Genomic DNA, 21104 nt, shown 5'->3' with positions numbered 1-21104 from the left:
CCAACTACAATTTTGGTAGAAAATGTATAGATTTCTAGGTCTAACAGTTAGAGTCTAGTCTAGATCTAGTGGCTGAGTAATGAGCATAGAAAGAAAAAGATAAGGTAAGGATATCCGGACATGCACCATGTGCTTATGTACTAGACCTAGGTGCAAATGGGAGTTGTGCTTTTTTTTTAACTGAAGATGATGCCCAGTGTTTTTGTTCATGCATTTGTTCTTATTTCACTGGTTCAAACAACCAATCTAATGCAGGATAAACAATCCAGGATAAATCATGTCAATTTTTCTCTCAAAATACGATTCCCATACATACTAGAGCTCAAGATTTGCTTCAAGGAATCATTGGTTTAATCTTCAATTATTTTTTCTTCAGTTGTAGCTAGCGCACGCGCACGCTGATCGAAATAGAAATTTATAATTTGTACTGTTACAGAAATTGGATGCTCGAACGATTAAAAAGGGAGGTCTGAATTGGAGACTAGCTTTAATTTGGGCGAGGTTTTTGGGAGTGTGTAAAAGTTTGGAGCTGAGGCCGAAGTAGTTTGGAGACAGACAGATTTTGTGAGAACTTAGAGTTAGGAGCTGGGAGGATGTTCCTCGGGAGCATCATCAATTAGCCAAAGGGCAAGAACTAGTATAAATGTGAGTTAAGTGTAACTGTTATTAGGTTGTGGCAAGTAAATATTGGATATCACCACCATGTTTCTTGTGAATAAACATCAGTTACTTAAAAATCATTGTTCGATAACTCCTTTCTCTCAGAGACTGTAATTGTATGTGTGTATGACTTGGCCCTGGCCTTGCGTGAGCATTAATTTAGGCTAGACTAAACATCTACCCCTGCAGTCTTTAAATTCCCCATTTTCTTATAAAAGAATTCCCAAAAGTTATTACACTGGTGTCAGAAGTGGGATTTGAAAGGTGGAATTTTAGAAGATTGTTAGGTCTAGTTAGGGAATAAGTCATATTTTGATTGTAGTATAAAGTTAAGATAGGTCAATGGCAGTATCCTACGTTCATTGTCATTGGCATCGTACACCACTGCACTGCAAAAGCTCTGTGTGTATACGGGGAGCAACGCGTTGTAGTGGTGTGTGTGTGTGTGTGTGTGTGTAGTAATGTTTTAGGATCGGTGCAAGTGCATCGTGCTGAGCAAAGGGAAAGTTGGTAGTCCCGCAGGCTAGATACAGCTAGTCTTGCTTTGCAGACCCGATAAGCTACTTTTGTTTGGGGAAGTTAAGATATAACTTAGTAGTAAATTTAGTCACTTTAGGTAACTTATTTTGATGGGATTGTTTTATTTGCCATTTAACTAATTAAATAATTTTAATCCCCTTTAGGATTATATTTTCTTCATTGGATTTTATTGTGGAAAAGTTTAAACTATACTGAACCTGACGTGAAATTTGTATAGGGATTTTAAATACAGTAGCCTTATAGTTTCCATTTATAAAACTTCTAAATAAAGCAAGAGTAGGCTCATGAAAGTAACAGGGGTTTAGGGTGATACACAGTTGTTGAAGTGACTATCGACTCTCAACCATGCATCGCTCACGGATCTCGTCACGTACGCGTACAAGAGGGAGGGGTCGCCTTTCGAGTCCTCTAGGAGTTGGCGCCCTCCTACAAGCGTTTGAGAAGTTTGCGGAAAGTGCCGTCAGTAACCAGGCTGAAATTATAGCGCACCTTGACAGATCTTCCACAGCACAGCAGGGTATTGAAAGGCGTCTGCAGGTGCTGGAAGCCAGAGTTGGAGACCAGAGCCCAGTGACATCACCAAGTGTTCAGAGAAAGCAAGTAGAGGCCTCAATGATGGCAGAGGGAAACGGCAACTAGTCGTGTTCGAGGAGCGGAACACGGCTAGAAATGGCAAGGCTCCTGTCATTACATCCCTGGGTGGAGAAGCAGAAGGACTCTTCCTCAGAGGGGTGATGGTTGGCAGGACACTTTTGAATCAGCATACCCAATCTTCACAAGAAGGTAATTGTGTAGGTAAATGTGAGCGAGTTGATGTTGTCATTGATGTTGAATCTCAAGAGGAAAATGTTGGAGAAGCAGGAGAAGTCACAGGCGAGTTCGCTCCGCGTTTAAGGTCGCTGCCTGAAAGAAGCAGCGTAGGATTGTCTGAGGGACAACCAGAAGAAAAGCGGGAGTTGTTACTGAGACGACAAGACCTGTTCTCCAAGGGATCCATGGACTTGGGACAGACAAGCATAGTCGCACACAAGATAGAGACGGGTGATGCTGAACCTAGTTTACCCCTAGCTAAGAGGGAGGAGGCTGTCAGAGGTATTGATGAGATGAAGTCTCAAGGAGTGATAGAGCCAGCATCAGGAGAATGGGGTTCAATGATTGTACTCGTTAAGAAAGATGGCAGTATGCGTTTTTGCGTGGAATATCGATGTTTGAATCGGGTGACAAAGAAAGATTCTTACCCGCTTCCTCGTATTGACGACATCTTAGATGCATTGACGGGCTCCCAGTGGTTTTGCGCCCTTGACCTGTATTCCGGATATTGGCATCCTCGAAGGAAGAAAGGTGTATCACCTAAATTGATGTCAGACTTGTGAGACCCTTACTCTGTTCTAAAGAAGATAAACGATGTAGTCTACAGGATCCAGTTGACGAAAAGGAGTAAACCAAGAGTGGTTCACAGAGAACGTCTTTGCAAGTACAAGGGACAGAAGGAGCCCTGGCTCCATGTAAATGATGATAATTGTTCTTTCATTACCGTAGCAACACAAATTAGTACTGAGGAGCATTCCAAGCTCAGCGAGAGACATCAAGTGTGACAACCTGATGATGCTCTGGATGAAGAACCTTCGAGAGAAAACAGTCACGAGCATCAGCATCGTCAAAGGAAGTCTCCCAATAGATATGGTTGGGATTAGCTGGTAACTTTGACAGCTGTGTATCACGGTTATCACATTGTCTATAATTGTAGTGGATTACATTTACACATAGTTATGGATTATTATTTTAAATCAAGGATATTGTTATGGTTAAGGACTTGATTTTCATTAAATTCCTTGTTTGTTAGGTTTTAATGGTTATGCTTACGACTAGCTGGTTCTTTTCACATTAGCAGAGCTAGAGTGCTTGAAAGTCAGTACCTGTTTCCAGCAGGGATACAGCACAGTTCTGTGTGGGAAGTTTTCAGTGAAGTTGCTGTGTAACTGCTTATAAAACAAATATGGCAGAATTCTTTTTTTTGTATATTGAGATTATAATAAGTTTTTATAATAATATTGCCACAACCTAGTTAGTTGCATTTTCTCTTATTACGGCTATTTATATGAAAGCCAATTTTCTGCATGTGTATACCTAATATACGCATATATGGTTGTACCACTCTGGTACACCTTTTTCTGCAAAAGATGTTATTTTGTTGCAGAAATATCTACTTGGAAGCCAGAATTGGATGGCAGATTTTCTCCATCACGTAGCTGAGGCCTGACGAGCAGATAGTGAGGTACCTTACCGAGGAAGCTTCAAGCCAGGACGCGAGATGCCAGTACCGCAAGACGCCGGGATGCCGTCCCAAAGTATCTTCACGCGTGTTGGATGAGCGAATCTGGTCTCCATGGCAACATGTGTCGGATGAGCGTATCTGGTCTCCATGGCAACGCGGTTCGTGTTTATAATGGTGAACAATTTTGATAATGCCATGCAATTTTATGCAGCCTTACGAAATCCATCAAACTTTGAAAACTTTTATAGTAAACACTTGCATGGACTATAAGTGGAATTTCATCTATTGCATTGATCAGAGGAACAAATAATTGGTGACAGGACTTCATTTAGCTGAAGCAACTTTGGAGACGCAAATGAACTTAAGGAGTCAAACACTTATTCCATTGTGCTGCTGAACTTTACGAATGAACCAGTTGAATGTAGAACTGAGGGACCAACATTTTGGTGTTATTAGCATTCCTCGATATCGAACTTGTGAAGAGAAACACAAATATTGTTAAGTGTTCTTATACAGGAGGATTTGTAGGGATCACATTACTATGATGTATCAAAGAGAGTAGAAAGAATGAGAAAACTGAAGTGGCTTTCTCGCATTAGGTGTAATCACAGATGAGCGATTAACTCATCTGAACTCGAAATGTGGAAATTGATTTGTGCCGTTCTGTAATAACAGATAATAGCAAATGGACGCTTTGCCTTTTTTTTCTTCTAATGACTTAAAGTCATTTTGAAATCTATTTGAGATCATGCATGATCATGTTTTTACAAGATCGGATTATTTTGTAAAAACAATTTTGTTTTGTATAAATTCTTCTATATTGGCAGTTGAAATGAGCGTTTCCTCTTTGGCATATAAATTCAGAGTATTGTTATGTTTTTTTTTCCAGGGTTGTACTTATGTGTTGTTGGCAACTCTAATTTTGCTAACCAAACCAGTTTAAAATGAACCGAGATATCCCATTTGTTGTTACCAAAGAGGACGAATACCAAACTTGATGGTTATACCAGAATAACCTTTAACTTTTGCCATATTTAAAGGTGATATTGAAAAAAAAAAAAAAATGTTTTTGTTTATATCCAGTTTTTTTTGTTCTATAGTGATTATTACTTAAGTGTGCAACAGGCTGAACATGTTGACCAGAGTCACCAGACTGATGTGGAACAACAATTATATTCATGTATGATGTATTTTGTTCTGGTATACTGAGAGTTGAAGTCCAGTTTATTGTATTGATATTTGAAATTTACGATCAATGATATCAGGTAAGATGCATATGCTGCATGCTTTGTCTCATTTTGCAAGTGCTTTTATGTATGCATTCGCCACAACCTAAGAATTGTTTTGTGAGGCTGAAACAAAGGTAATTTATGTATGTTTATAAATGACTGTGCCATGCTAATGTGCTACTTTAGAAATTATGATGATTTCTTTCAGGTTTTCCTATTCTGTGTTTTCCATGCTTCACATTTTTAATGATGTTGTTATTTTTTTAGATTTAGTATTTTACATTTCTTGTTATCTTTATTGTTGTTTTACTGACAGGTTCCTGTTTTGAAGTTCCTAGTGTTGAACGGGACGTTCAAAGTTAAGGAGGGGGCAGTGTTACAGAAATTGGATGCTCGAACGATTAAAAAGGGAGGTCTGAATTGGAGACTAGCTTTAATTTGGGCGAGGTTTTTGGGAGTGTGTAAAAGTTTGGAGCTGAGGCCGAAGTAGTTTGGAGACAGACAGATTTTGTGAGAACTTAGAGTTAGGAGCTGGGAGGATGTTCCTCGGGAGCATCATCAATTAGCCAAAGGGCAAGAACTAGTATAAATGTGAGTTAAGTGTAACTGTTATTAGGTTGTGGCAAGTAAATATTGGATATCACCACCATGTTTCTTGTGAATAAACATCAGTTACTTAAAAATCATTGTTCGATAACTCCTTTCTCTCAGAGACTGTAATTGTATGTGTGTATGACTTGGCCCTGGCCTTGCGTGAGCATTAATTTAGGCTAGACTAAACATCTACCCCTGCAGTCTTTAAATTCCCCATTTTCTTATAAAAGAATTCCCAAAAGTTATTACAGTACCCTTTTGAAATTTGAGATCGCGACATCGCCGGAATTCTTAAGACAATATGCTTCCCAGTCGCACCATTTGTAGTATATAATTTTGCTGTTCATTTGGCATTAATACGTTTAAATAAATGTTTGTATAATATGAAAAATAATGGCTTGAAAATCACATTCCTAATCAATTTTTTAAATGTCCGCGAACTTCCGACACCCATCGTTATACAGGCCCACACATTCCTTTGTTTCCCCCACATGCACACACCACGTACACCCAACAGGCAACTCAGACTCGCACAGTTTCATTCAAAGTGCACGCGTATGCTGGATCATGTAACTCGATTTCGATTACGATTTTGATCTAAAAAACTCTTAATTTTTACTTACCGCTCTCGCCCTTTGTACGGCGTCAGCAAAAGCTGCGTTCCCGTCCAGAGTTGTGGATTGTTGAGGCGTTGCGGATGTATAATCGGTCATCTTTCAGCCCAGAAAACTGGATAGTCTGGTCCAAGATGGCCCCTCAAAAATTCATCTCCACTAGCGAAGTGGTCGAGTCGCGGTATTTAGAATATGGTATAAATAAAAGATTACTCTTAACGTTACTTGTTTGGATGGGAAATAAATATTTAATAATCTAAAAATATATTTTAATGTCCATAATTGCTCTTTGAATTTTATAAAAAGCTTAAAATTACTAAAATTAATAATAGGCTTTTGAAATAGACAGTTCGCATTATGCAAATTATTCGATGACGTCTATAGATCGAAGCGCAAGCATGTGCGGCTAATTTATACGTGTGCGCATGTACGGCGTGGCGCTGGCTAGTTGGCAGCGTGGCTCGGCAGCGTGGCTTTTTTGATGAACATTCACATTCGGCGCGAATAATGCGGAGAGCCAAATTCAGAAAAGAGGGGGTTGGCTGCAACTACCACAAAACTAACCAAACCTTATTTATTCGAAAGATTTTATCATAATACACAATATTTCAGAGGCATTTTTTTTCAAAGTTGTAGCGATCACCCCTAAATTGGAGGGGGTGTCCAAAAAAGCGGCCCATTTGACGAAAAATAGTATTTTGTAAATAATATTTCAAGGGAACCTTGAACCACCATAAGTTTGGTGTCATATAAAAGAGGATAAAATTATCTACATTTTCATACCAACTTTGACAGAATCGGGATTAATGAACATCTCAATTATAAGTAAAAAATATGATTTTTAATGATTTTTTTCAAAAAATAGAAATTTACCCCAAAACGTTATTTTCCATATATCAAATTCTGAGAGGTGTCTTCGTTCGTTACTTTCAAGGAATTTGCCTATGCTCAAGGACAATATTTTGTGCGAAGGAGAAGCTTATATCTACTTTAAGTGAAAAGTTTTGGCAACCCAAAGTTATCGAATCTACTTCTACAAAAAACTACATTTTCCCCATCTATGCATATTACTATTAGTGTATATATTATTAGAGATACAAATCTCAAATCACCATGGACTTGGTGTCGATGGATATTCAAATTACCTTTAAATTGATATCAACTTCATGAGTTAATGTAAGGTGTAAAATATAAATTTTGAGCCGAAAATGCAATGCTTTTGGGTACTTTTCCCCCTAATTTTGGCCAGAATCTTGGTATATTAACTTGACGATAGTGATTGGAAATTTAGTAGTGCAGAAAGTTCAAAGGCGCAATTGATAGGTACTTCTCCTTATACTCTGTGATTTTTCAGGAAATTTGGGAATGGGAAAATTCCGGAATAATCGGACTAAGATATTTTAACCACCGAAACGTATATTGCTATTTTATATTGCGTAGAAGTTAAAGAAAATGATTGCTAAATGCAGCATATCCGTGTATTTTTGGGGTAAGTGTAAAAGAAATCTTGGACTCAGTCCCTAGAGATGTTAAAGTGTACGTTGCACAGAGGCGGCCCTCCGGGGGTGGGGGGGGGGGTGGGGAGTGGGCAGGGGCGCACAGTGTCCCCACTTTTTCAAGCACCCGAAAAGTGCCTCTTTTTACACTGAGGAAAAGTACCCCTTTAACTTTAGGAGAGGTGCCCATTTTACTTTGACAAGTGCCCCTATTAATTTGTCAAAGTGCTTCATCCCCTTTTCAACTCTGATAAGTGCCCCTTTTATTTGGACACGTGCCCCTTTTCCTTCGACAAGTTCCCTTTTTCATTTGCAATAAGTGTCCATTTTCCATTCTCATAAGTGCCCTTTTTAATCTGAGAGGTGCCTCTTTTACTTTGACAAATGCCCCTTCCCCTTTTAATAACTACCCCAATTTTAACTAGGATAAGTGCACTTTATATTTTCACATGTTTCCCTTTTCCTTTCTAAGTGCCCCATTAAAAGAGAGCCCCTTCCCTTCTCATAAGTGCCCCTTCTCTGGTAAATGACCCTTTCCAGGTACGAGAAGTTACTCCTTTTCATTTCAGATAAGTGCCCCCTTATGGTTCAAGGCATGCCCACATAGAAGATTTTTTTTATGTTGGGGGTCGGGGTAAAATGCAATGAATTATTGAAAAATTATTGCATTTTCTTTGTTTTTTGTTTTTGTGGGGGCGTCGACGTACCCTAGCGCCCGCTGCATACATTCATGATTCATTGGCTAAGCAATGGCCTCGTTGCTGTGAGCCCCCAGGATCAAAACCGTGTCGATGTGCTATATTATGAGGTATTAATCCCCATTACTGTTAGTTATGACTTAAGAACGTAGGTCCCCTAGTTGATTAGCTTTGTAGCACACACATGCTTTAGCAGTCACTCAAAACAAACACTCCCCAATTGTCATTCAATAAAATCTGAGAATGTATACTATTATCTAGATCTATTAGGAATAAATCATTGTCAAAATCATTCAATAATTTGGGGTAAAAATAATTATTCCACCATTATGACCAACGGACCAACAGTGTATATAGTCTTGCTGAGTTTGCAAGACAAAAGGCAAGTCCAACCATTGTGGGTGAAAATAAATTGGTATTAAACTCTATACTGTAAGGGCAACATGAAGTACTGGGATTTGGTTTAGAACATTAATATTGGCAATGATTGGCACCCATGTTGTGCCCCTTCGATCTATGCCCCTTGCAACCAGCAAGATTCACAACTTATGGAATACTAGATAGTTATCACAGTAAAACCCTTATCACATTAATTAAGATGGTTTAAGACAATTTTCAACGTTATCACAAAACTATTTCTTATCATAAAAAATCTATACACACATTGCTTTTTGTATATACAAATTTATTTCTAATAATATAAATATCTATACTCTAAACTGTATTCTGATGGTTTGAAGATAAGAAATGCTTTCAACCTACTTAGCAAATAACATATTTTAATTTGACAGAAGAAATAGAAATGGATCAACTGTATTAACACAACTATAGTCGAAAAACCATAGAGTTCAATCTTCAGGAGTAATTCTGAAAAGTATTAGGCTGTTCATTTCTATATGTTTTTTTTTCAATAAAAAGAAAACACATTTTTAGATCACATTTTATATCCACATGGGTAGAATCTCATTGAGCGGCGAATACTTGCGAACGTAGCGATTTTGGGGTTTCGCCAGGGTTCGTAAAATTAATGTTGCAAAAGGTTGTCGCAAACGTTTTTTTTTTTTTGTCACTAAGGGCCTTTGCGAAATTATTTTTCCGCAAACTGTTGCAAGCGTTTGCAAAACAGTTGCAGTGTTAGACGGTGTGGCTGAAGTTCTTTTTGATTCGACAATGCTAGCGACCACGTGACCATTATGGTTCCTATATAAATTTGAATGCTGGGGAAGGTTGCTCACCCTTTTTAAAGGGCTGGGTCCATAGATTCGCCTAGCACTTTATCAGGAGTTAGCAAAAGGTCCCAAACATTAACATAGTGGCAAAGGATTGGCAAATAGTTGCTAATCTTCACAAAAATTGTCGCTAACATTTGCTTACAGTCGCTAATAGTCGCCAATAAAAATATTGCTTTTCGCAAGCGCTTTCGCAAACATTCGCTCAAATGTTGCTTATTGTCGCTTATGGCAGAGGCGTACCCCTTATTTTCGCCAACATTCGTCAGAAAAGTTGGCGAAACCAAAGTTCGCAACGTTCGTAAGCATTCCCTCCTAGTGAGATAGCGCTTCGGCATTCTGCATGATCTTCTGAAACGTTACCTGAGGATTCACAAAACAGGCATGTCACTCTTTTGGGCATTCTGACAATTTTTCTTAGGGTTCAAGAAACGAACGAATGTTAGTGTCATTTGCTGTACAAGCTTAATCAGAAGCAGAATTTTTTTGTAGTTATAATTATAGGCCTATCTTTCTTTGATTATGTTGAAACATTTATCTTTACCGTGGCAAGTAATACCAAGCAGTCAGAGGGAGGGAGGTATCAAAAAATAGTCGCTAGTGTGTGTAAGGGGGTGGGGGTGGGCGGCCCATATCCACTGATTTTCTGAAACATCACAGATATAGAAGTATAGTTATCAATTGCCCTCAACACTCTTAATCCTTTGAACTTTCTGCACTATTAAATGTCCAATCAACATCGTCAAGTCAAGATTCTGGCCAAAATTAGAAGGGGGGGGGGAATATCCCCCGAAAATCACATTTTCGGTGCAAATGTATATTTAACACGCTACATAACTTAATGAAATTGAAATTAAATAAGAGGTATTTTAATCATATATCATTTGACACCAAATCCATGGTGATTTGAAGTATGACTCAAACTTTATCTCTAAACTCGAAATAAACACACCTAACACGACCTCAAATACAGTTAATACACAAAATTAATGGGCAAAAATGTCGTTTTTGTTGAAGTCAAGTCAATAACTTTGGGTTGCTAAAACTTTTCACTGAAAATATATAATTATAAGCTTCTCCTTTGCACGATATATTGTCGTTGTACATGATAAATTCCTGGAAAGTAACGAATGAAGAAACCTCCATGGGCCTATGGAAAATAACGTTTTTTTAAATAATCAAATTCAACAAAAATCCTGTTTTTGCGTTGTTAATTATTTCCGCTTCCGTTAAAATTGATATAAGGTTGTAATGTTTTCTTCTTTTATTTGGCACCAAACTTATGGTGGTTCAAGGTTTCCTTTACAAAATACTATTTTTCGTTAAAGGTACTATGTCCCATTTGCAGGCCAAAAAAATGAAAAAGTTAAATTCCAACTGCATTTGAAAGATAATACTAATTTAGAACTTCCCTAAAAAAGGTGGGGCTTGAAAATGTCTTCAAGTGGGAAAATAACGACTAATAGTTGTCAAATCGACTTTAGGGCTATAGAGCCCAAAAGTAATAGTCTTGATTTTCAGACAATTGTACCGAATGGTCATACGTTTTATGCTGCGTAAAGATTCAATCAGTTTAATCTTGGCCATCACAAGAAGTGGGTTATTGATGTAGACAAATGCTCATGTACCCTTTACAACTCTTTTCATGTTTGTTATTACCAAAGAAGAAAAAAGCCAGTCAGTCACTCAATAGTGTCTGACACTGAAGTCTAGCAAATAAACAGGTTTCCTTGCATAATTTGAATATGGGGAAACTGCTAACGTTTAAATTTCACAGATAGGACATACATGGCATATTCATAATTCCTGCAAAGTTCTACAGCATTTGAGGTTGGCTGCAAAAGGGACATAGTACCTTTAAGTGATCACTAATTATTTTGTTTTGCCCTCGAAAATTTAAAAATCGCACCCCCCCCCCCTTGAGCACCAGGGGAGGGGGCCATCTTCTTTTTTTTTTAACAAATGAAGGAAGCATTTACTTGTTCTTACTGTTTTTTACCAGGGGAGCCCCCCCCCCCCTGGATCCGCCACTGAGCCCGACTACAGACCAAACAAAACAAGCAAATACATTACCCCAAAAGCCAAAAAGCCCTGAATCAGTCGGTGCGGAGTCGATTTGGCGGTGTGCATGTATAAGCATTTCACTCCATGCAAGCAAAAAATAAAGGGGGGGGGGGGGGTCAAGAGAAAATGAAAAAGAGTGCGATTTGTGGGACGATTTGCGCCTTAACTTGCACCGCAAGACAATTTACCATTTGATACTAGGGGATTTGTCAATGGATTTAGCCTTAACCGTAAGAAATGGTTCTGTTTTCTTAGGTTGTAGGGCATCTTTTCACGACATTATCATTACAGACGTTAGTATAACTTCGCCGATAAACCCTATAGAAACCTGTTTTGTTATTACAACACACACGTTTCAGTGGGATGTCGGTGAACTTGTATTTATGACTTCAAACGTTTCGTGAAACGCTCCCCAGATCAACATGAAATAATAGTCATGTCCCTCACAAATAGCGCGTCCATCTTCATACCATTTTTTGTGTGTATCCCTCGAAGCGGAGTAGCTATTGGAATCTGGTCGACTAGGATTTCATAGAGCCGGATTTACGGCTATCCATACTTGAATTACAGAATAAATCTCTGCGTGTCGAAAATCGAATCAATTCCAAAAATGACTCGAAGAAACTCTCTGGATATGCCGGGAAGTCAGAATTGTTTTATTCATAAAGCATCAAGGTGGATTTGTATGGTAAAGGCTATCGCGCAAAACTAACGCAAATTTGCCAGCCCGCGTGCATTTGTAACTCAATACACGGTTAGAAATCAATCTGAGAAGATAAATGGATTCTTTCTTTTGTTAGTCAGCTTACATTTATCTATTACTTATTGCTTAACTTTTTAGAAAGTGAAAATTGTGACAGTGAATTTGGTCATATTTGGTATTTGGGGAATTAAAATTGGTCGTCTCGTGTTGGAAAGGAGGCTGAATGTGTCGCAACCCCCCCCCCCCTACGGTCCTAGCTGTGCACCAGAAAAACGGTCTGCTGCTTGAGATGCATTGAAGAAAACATATCTTTCTAATATGGACAACTCGTCATATATTTACTGTCACAAACTCTCACACAACATGCCTCCCCAATCAACCACCCCACATTCCAACTGACAATCATTTTTTGTTATCCTGTCCTGAAGTAAATTGCGTATACTTTTCTTCACAAGCCGATGATATGCTTCCAATTATCATTATTATATCCTTTGTTTTTAAACTGCAACCCCTCTCCTCCCATCATCTTCACTCTAACATTAATTTATACCTCTTTATCCGTTTACAATCTTTGCTAACAAATCCAATTTGAAAAAAAATGTATCTCTATATACGAAAGACTACGAACCACCTTCCTTCGGGAAATGAGGTAGTTTATTACTCATTTTTAGTACGTCCATCTCGTTTTAAGTACGTTGTCACTCCGTCTAATAATTGCAGGACGGGGAAAACTTTGAACAGGGTCAAAATTCTAGAGCACCCTCCCGTCCTATAGCCAGTCAGAGCCCGTCCATGAAGTTCTGAAACAGATCGTAAACAATGGCTACTACGTTCAACTCCGTTGGCACACAGTTTTAGCCAGTTTGTCAACATTTTCCAGAACGTCACTAGTTTGGTGTGATGGGGCTATAGCGCGGGACTATTATAGATAACGCAAAATTGATTTGAAATGGGTCGTTTTGGAAAATAAAAGAAAGAAAAAACCTTGTATTTGGTAATTTTCATATTTTAATGAATGCCAGCTGATGCGCTTCACGGTTCGTTGTCACCCGGAAATGAAAGTTTGTTAAGAGCGGAGCGGATTGGTTCGATGATGTAGACTTGATAGTCTCAGAAGTCAGACTCAATAATATTCACAGTCATGTTTCCTCAAGAGCATAGGCTACTGTAATACTCAAAGCATCAGAGGAATGCAAGTTTATAAACATGTCATTGTGAGATAGAAGGTTTTTGTTTGTTTGTTTGTTTGTTTGTTTATTTTATTTTAGCACGGTGGCATACTTCAGTCAATGGCTGTTCTTCAGCATGGCCGTGCATAGGCTCTTGAACAATTTGTTTTGATCGTAAAAGTTGTTGACTTGTTACCAAATTTCTCTTGGATGCGATTTTGCGATAACAATTTTTAAAAAGGTCCAACGATTCCAAAAGCTTCGGGAAAATTTATCAACTCTATTAGGACTAGCTGATATCTAAAAAAAGAAGAAAAATTAAAAGTGAGAAATTGTATTCGTAGCCGGTACAAATAACTCTAAAAGTATAGATTCTATATTTTTATCATAACTGGAGGAGTAATTTCGTGGGAATCAATTACCAGTTCGGCTTTATAGTTTCTAGACTTTGGACTAATTTTCAACAGCTATTTTCAAAATTAACAGTAGGCTGAATTTGATTCTGAGCGAAAAATATTCAATTTCTTAATGCAATTGCAAACCTTGACAAGAAGGTAAACGCTAGTATAGGGGTTATGTTTGTTATCTGAGTGGGAGATCCAGTAGAGTAAAAATAATAATAATAATAAAAAATAATAATGCAATTTGGCCGATGTGACAAATATTTTTGCTCATGTTATCCATTAAACGAAAGTGAGTGCTATGACAAAATATTGTCCAGTGTTTGGAAGTTAATTCCTAAGCCTCAACCCCCCCCCCCCCAAAAAAAAGTTATAGCCTATTTTTGTTTTTGTATACGATGGCTTAACATAATTATTACCAAAACATATACACCCAATTCCAAATAAACAGTTGTCATTCGCTATGAAGAATGAAGAAATGCCATACTAAAGAAGGCGATTGGGGAGGATGTAATAAAGTTTGTGTTAGTAGACTAGCAAGAACACTTAACCCTTGAACTTGACGTGTTGACCTTGAGTGAATAATAGGGCATCATCATACTCGTCATGGGGGAATTGAAAAGTCGGTAATTTTACTCTAAATCGCAGCCTCAAAGGCTTGCCAATATCCCCTCCTCATGGAATCCAGAATTAACCAATAAAAACCTTCTTTTTTTTTCTCTCTCTCTCTCTCTCTCTCTCTCTGTCTCTCTCTCTCACTCACAAAATATTTAAATAATCTATCAATATGGTCAAGTATAATTATGTCCCCTCTCCCTCTCTCTCTCTCTGTATGTCTGTCTCCATCCTCTCTCTCTCTCTAACTCTCTATTCCCTTTTCTATCTCCTTCCTCTTGTTTTCCTTTCTGTCTTTATCTCCTTTCCATGCTCTTTCTCTTTCTCTCTCTCTCTCTCTCTCTCTATCTCTCCCTCTCTCTATCTCTCCCCATGCACCCCCTCTCCCTCCCCTCTCTCTCTCTAGCTTTCTCTCCCTATCTCTCCCTCTCTCTCTCTCCTTCTCTCTCTCTCTCTGTATGTATATATAAACTACCCCTATATAACAGTATATTCATATTAAGGCTAAGTTACTTAGTTTACTTAAGTAACGCAAATTTTACATTAGTAATCCTGCAATCCATAATCATTTGCTATTACATAGTAGTGTTCCGGACAATTTTCACGATCAAACTTATCAATTTTATGCCTCCAAATACATTACCTCTTTTTTAAAATAAGAATATAAATATGTGCTGAAACGTTAAAAAAAAAAACGCATCGTTTTTCCCCACTTCTCCTTCATCTTCCCCTTGTCTTCTTCATTTCATTGTGTGCAGTGACCATGAAAAGTGTGCTAAACTCGGAGCTTGTTGAATATACATTGATTTTAATTCTACATATCTGTACTTTGAGTTAGAGTAATCTGCGAGGATAGTGAGGTGAAAATTGGCGTGGAGTCGGAAGGATTTTGATCTAAATCCTCCGAAGGCCTTTGGCATCCAAACTGGCTTTAGAGTTCCGGATTTAAGTAGACCCACTCTGTTTCAACTATCGCCCCTGCCCCCACCCCCCCCCCCCTCCTCCAGCCCTCGTCCCCATCATTCCAGTGTATTTCTCTACCAGAGCTGCATCCCTTTCACTTTTTTCTCATTCCCATAATGTCTATACTTTTCGGCTTTCTTGTGATAATATATACTTCGTACTCTGTATTCATATTATCTGTTTTTGTTTTCATGGCTTTTGAAATTGTTGGTATTGGTTTTTGTCTCTTTTTGTCCCTTTCTCGCTCGCTCTCTCTCTCTCTCTCTCTCTCTCTCTCACTTATTTTTTTCTTTTGCGGAATTTGTCTTATTTATTACAGCATTTCAAGGTTAATAAGAGAATCCAATAAATCAACCCCTTTATGAGCTAATATAGTATGAGACTTGATATAGATTGAATGGGAGATCGACGAATGTCCACATTATTGTCATATAATAAGTATCTATAATGTAATAAATATATGGTACTTTTAATAAATTCTGTATTAATATAACAATAATAATAATAATGGTAATAATAATAATAATAATAATAATACCGGCTTCTCATATTCCGCTTTACCATCAACTGACCAAAGCATTCACAGTATCATTATACCCCGGTCACTGGATTCAGTTACAATTTTCCACATCGCATTACACATTCTCCATTCCCTGAGGAGTATTTCAGCTATAGTCGCCTTTGTTACCGGGCGCGTACATGCTCCAACAACAGTGACGTGCGCATCCTACCGGCCCGGGTACACAACCCTAGGTGGAGAGAAGCAATGTAAATAAAATGCACTTCTGAAGGACATTAGTTCCCTGCCGGGGCTCGAACCCATGACCTTTGCATTTTCAGTCAAGTGACTAAACCACTCGACTACGTCACCTCTACTCTAATAACCATAACCCCCCCCCCCCCCCCATGTTACACTACCTTTATAGTAAGGGATAGTTATATCAACAAATTATAATGCGTCCATATTTTACGTACGTTATAACTTCCCGGATGACGAAGGAACGAGTTTGCATTCCGAAATGTTCATGCAAAAAAAAAAGGTTTTCTTTTATTCATTCGCAACAATGCATCATTGATTTTTCTTCTTTGTTTATTGCAACCATGAGCAGTTACTATTGAAACCCTTTAAACAAAAAACTTTCATCCAAATTGAATTGTTGAATAGTTTATATTTTGCAATTGTTGTCATATATATTTTCCTTTGTTATAATGAATATGTTTACATGTTGTTTCGAAGATTTTTTTTTAATGTTGCAAAAACAAAAATCTTTATGATCATGATGAAAATTAATATTTTCAACCAACATCGTTGCGATTTTTGCCCAAAGCAGCTGATTATCATTCGGGGAATTGGTTGCTAAGCATCACAAATAACAAAGTGAATAAAAACGAAAAACAAAGCCTCTTATTACAATATAAAAACTAACAATAGTTGCATCTCTACAAGCAACGTTCCGCGTTTCTGCACGTTTATTGGTCGACCTCGATTACGTCGTCTTAATGAGCTTCGCTATAAACAATAACTTCCGAGGCATTTTCTGCAACCCTTCGTCGCCGGAGTTTATTGTGTTATAATTCTCCTTTTTGTTGTAGACTATTCTATATCTATTCAATTTCAAACTACATTTATTTCACTTTTGAGTGTTTGAATGACTGGTTATCGGCCCAGAACACGAGAGCGCAGGGGGTATAGAATAGATAGATGGGCGCGTGCCGAGGATGCGCACGTGTTTTTGAACAAGAATCGCTCAACCGATGAAGAGCGCGCGTGCACCTGCAACACTATACGCGAGATCTTATGTATCTCTTTGCTTATTCTCTTCTTTCCTTGTCTATTTTACCCCCTACCCCCTCCTCCCCTCCCCTCCTCTTTCTCTCTCTCTCTCTCTCTTTCTCTTTCTCTCTCTCTCTCCCTCTCCGTTCCATCTCTATTTTTTTCTTTCCGCATTCCGCATTACGGCCATGGAAAGTTCATTCATTATAAGACCAAAAAAATACTATCATCAGTATTCTTTAAAAATTGGTGGCATATCCAGCATAAACTCGGCTTTTTACCCTTCCCAAATGAATGTATTCCCTAAATTAAAAAAAGTAATACAACTTTCGCTATTTCTACGGACCGCGAGGCTGCTTACACCCCAACATGTATTGTGAAGTGAAGAATTACTACCACTACTACTGCTGATAATACCAACTACGATGATGATGATGATGATGATGATGATGATGATGATAATGATGATGATGATAATGATATTAACAATAATTATAAAATGCTTTTATATAGCACAATTCATTAGCGCTTTACAAGCAAAAGTAATATTAGACCCCACCCCCGTTCAACCATTTGTGGATGTACGCTAATGCATTCTCGGCAGCTACCAAAGTCAGGCCGTCTTTACCCCCTTTCTCTCTCTCCCTCTCTCTCGCTTTCTCTTTCTTTTGTGACGTCATTAAAACAAATCAAGTGGGTGTCATATGATTTACAAGGCATATTATGAAGACGTCCAGCGATTCCTGTGTTTCCCATCAAAATTATTCATCAAACGACAGAGTTATCGCCCTTGATTGCCCGGTATTCTTAGATTTATTCAATGTCAGACGAAACAAACTTAAGATTGTGTATACCCTTAACCATGTTAATATCGGATATTGTATATCTTATTTATGAGGGTAAGTTAGTAGAAAGCAATTTTTCTTTCATAAAAAATTAGTATACGTGTACATATAATGTATATTATGTGTGTATGTATGTGTGTATGTAGGTATATTATATAGAGAGATCACAATTGAAATGAAATTAATTCCATTATATAGGCTATATATATATGACATATCTAAATACAATACTAATACTCAGAGCGTTTAAAAATGGAAGACGCTTATGGAATCGTATCGCTTGATATGAAATTAAGCCTGTTAAAGATGGGTGTAGCATAATTATCTTTACTCAATTCATTTAATGTATTACTTATTTCGTTTTGGCGATAAAAATCAACCTCCTTTTCGTATGATTCGGTAAGAAAGAGAAAAGTAGAATGATGGAAAGGGTATTTTCTTGGAAAGTTCAAGTACAGAGGAGAAAAACAGGTCTACTTGGGTGTAATGCTTCGTTAATAAATCAGTCATAAATTATCATTGAAGAAATGTTCACTGTCAAATATTTCCTGTTTGTCATCGAGAAGACGAGAGACCAAATAGGAAAAAATAGTTGAGGCTCGTGTTGTCTCGCGCGTCTCTGCTTCACTACTCAAGCGCATTCAGTTTCGATCTTTACTCCGTTAGACGGTACGGATAATATCTTCCAAATGCTCATTCCACCGATCTATTCAGCAGGAAATTGCCGTGGCGTAATTGGCGAGCCACGCGCGATGCGCGCGGGTGATCTTCACCACGTGGTTTCGCTTCACTACCACGTGCGCGCTTTAGAAATTCTTCACTCGAACAATTGAGCTTTTATCTGTCTCATGTCCGCCCATGTCTCACTATTGTTCAAGACTGCACGCCCAAAACAACCCGAGTCAAAATTAACGCTATTAAGAGGGCATAGGACAATGTCATCAATACTAATTGTTCCCCCAAAAGTCACTCGGCAATCACCGATATCCAATCTAAAAGACTTTCGAATGTGTTTCGAACCGCCTTCCCGTCATTCCGTTGTTTTGTTGCGGAGCTATTTGAAATTAATTTAAATGCAATTTCACCACTTTGCCGCAAGGAGAATCGCATTTGCACATTTATTTTCCTTAGTACATTAATTGCTTCTCATTTGTGGCGTAATGAGAGAAGCGAGAAAACAGGTTACCGATGTTTTCCTTGACGGGCTCTTCCCAAACGCTTATTCAAAAAAAGACGATGCATTAGAATAAAAGTGCTTGTGTTCTTATACATGTAGGCTATTTGGCAAAGAAAATTGAAACTTGAAGAAGGAAAAAAAGAAAATGAAACCTCAAGGAGTAAGATAAGGATAAAAGGGGTGTAATGCGAGAGGGGCTAGGATTCTCTTGCCCCTACTTCCTACATCATCACTATCACGATATTCACGTATCTTTCCTCATAACTTGACAATACTATGACCCCATTTGTTTTACTACGATAAATACCGTGATTACCTCCATCGCGACTTAATAATAATAATAATAATAGTTTGTCCTTATATAGTGCATTTCAGGACCGCAGGCCCTCTCAATGCGCTTTACAGATATATATTATTACTCCGGTCATCGGATTCATGCTTACTCGCACACAATGTATGTACATTCTCCACTCCCTGGGAAGCATTCCAGCACGTCGCCATTTTACAAGCGCCACTTAGTACCAACACCACCAACTTTACCATTAAATCTACCACCTTCATCACAATTTTTACCATGACTTCCACCACTACCATCACCACCGCCGCCACCACCTTAATCACTGTCACCACCACCAATACCACCACCACCACCACCACCACCCCACTACCACCATCACCACCACACCACCACCATCACCACCAACACCACCATCGTCACCGTTTGTGGAAGTGTCGTGGTGTAGTGATTCATTCATTTGGCTTCCCTTCCAAGGGTCGAGGTTTCGAATCTCAGCTCGGCACCAACGTTCTTTGCCAAGACATCCGCATTTGCCACTCCCTACCCATTGTTAAATGGGTAGAGAGTGGCAAATACGATATTCAATGCTGTTTTCTCAGCAATGTGATTTAAAATGGCGCCTGGCTAGAATGGTCCAAATGGACTGGAGAATGTGTATACATGATGTGCTGGCAAGCCCGAATCCGATGACCTGCATGGGATAATAATATATCTATAAAGCGCTTACAGACATCGTCGATGAATTAAGATTTATAAAACTAGAATATTTGTTAAAACTAATATTATTAGTATCACTAGTATTATTATTATTATTGTTGTTATTATTACCATTATTATTATCATTATTATCATCATCATCATCACCACCACCACCACCATTGCACCATGACTTTTCCGTGAATTCTACCTACAACACTTTCACAAATGTTCAACATAATCAGATATATATATATATACCTCCAGACACCATGTCACCATACCTTTCGTGCACGACACATTTAATATATTTGCACGACGAGAAGATTTGATTGAAAATCAATAACGATTTTAATCAAAGAAATAATTGATGTAAATCACTCTATACTAAACGCTTCCAGTCTGATATACTCTAGGGGAATATCTGTACTCCAGAGTGGGGTATATTCCGCAGAAGTTTGCAAAGTCATATGCGTGTGATTAGAAAATAATTCAAGACAAAATGTCATGATTAAAGCAATTTGCAAGCATTGGGTGAACATGTAAGGTCTGATTATCATCGTATATCCTTGTGTCTCATTTCGGGCCTGTAATACGTCACACGCTCGAAACATTTATCCCCGCAATTTACTTTCTTAACTTCTAAAGATAGCATTAGCATTATAAAGATGAGAATGAAACAATCTAAGCCGTCAGAAGCATTTCCATACATCATAGGCCGACAAAACAAGATTTAATTGAGTATAATATAATATAAAATGAATTGAGCTTGGAATAAATCATTAAATATAAATGATTGGCTTTTTGTATTTATAATCCAATTTTTGCTTTGAATTTAATTGGTATAATCTCATGTGAACCCGCCTGCGGACGGGATGGGCATAATTATTATACTACATCATTGACATTTTTGTGGTCAGCTACGTTCAAAGAGCCAGCTATTAAAAAACCCATCTGATGATCGAATGACACATATCAGATCGTTTTCAGGCAGACAAAAGATGGATAAGATGATTTTTTTCATTCTCTTTGTCATCAGTTTTCTGATCATATGGTACTAAAAC

At 38.1% G+C, this 21104-nt stretch overlaps 1 protein-coding gene across 10 annotated transcripts in view; it reads right to left on the bottom strand.

The window, feature by feature from the left end:
• The window catches only part of LOC100891918 (far upstream element-binding protein 3), a 38282-nt gene extending 32197 nt beyond the window's left edge, over positions 1 to 6085 (bottom strand). For all 10 annotated transcript variants that reach the window (XM_030997013.1, XM_030997012.1, XM_030997016.1 and 7 more), the window contains exon 1: positions 5922 to 6085. In XM_030997013.1, the coding sequence (XP_030852873.1) occupies positions 5922 to 6011 (90 nt within the window). In that variant the 5' untranslated portion in view covers positions 6012 to 6085. The remainder of the gene's footprint in view (positions 1 to 5921) is intronic.
• Positions 6086 to 21104: the final 15019 nt, after the last annotated feature.

This window comes from Strongylocentrotus purpuratus, unplaced genomic scaffold, assembly GCF_000002235.5.
Source record: "Strongylocentrotus purpuratus isolate Spur 01 unplaced genomic scaffold, Spur_5.0 spur5_scaffold_4, whole genome shotgun sequence".
Classification (NCBI taxonomy): domain Eukaryota; kingdom Metazoa; phylum Echinodermata; class Echinoidea; order Camarodonta; family Strongylocentrotidae; genus Strongylocentrotus; species Strongylocentrotus purpuratus.
The sequence above is the reverse complement of the archived record's forward strand: the minus strand, read 5'-3'. Positions and strand labels throughout refer to the sequence as shown.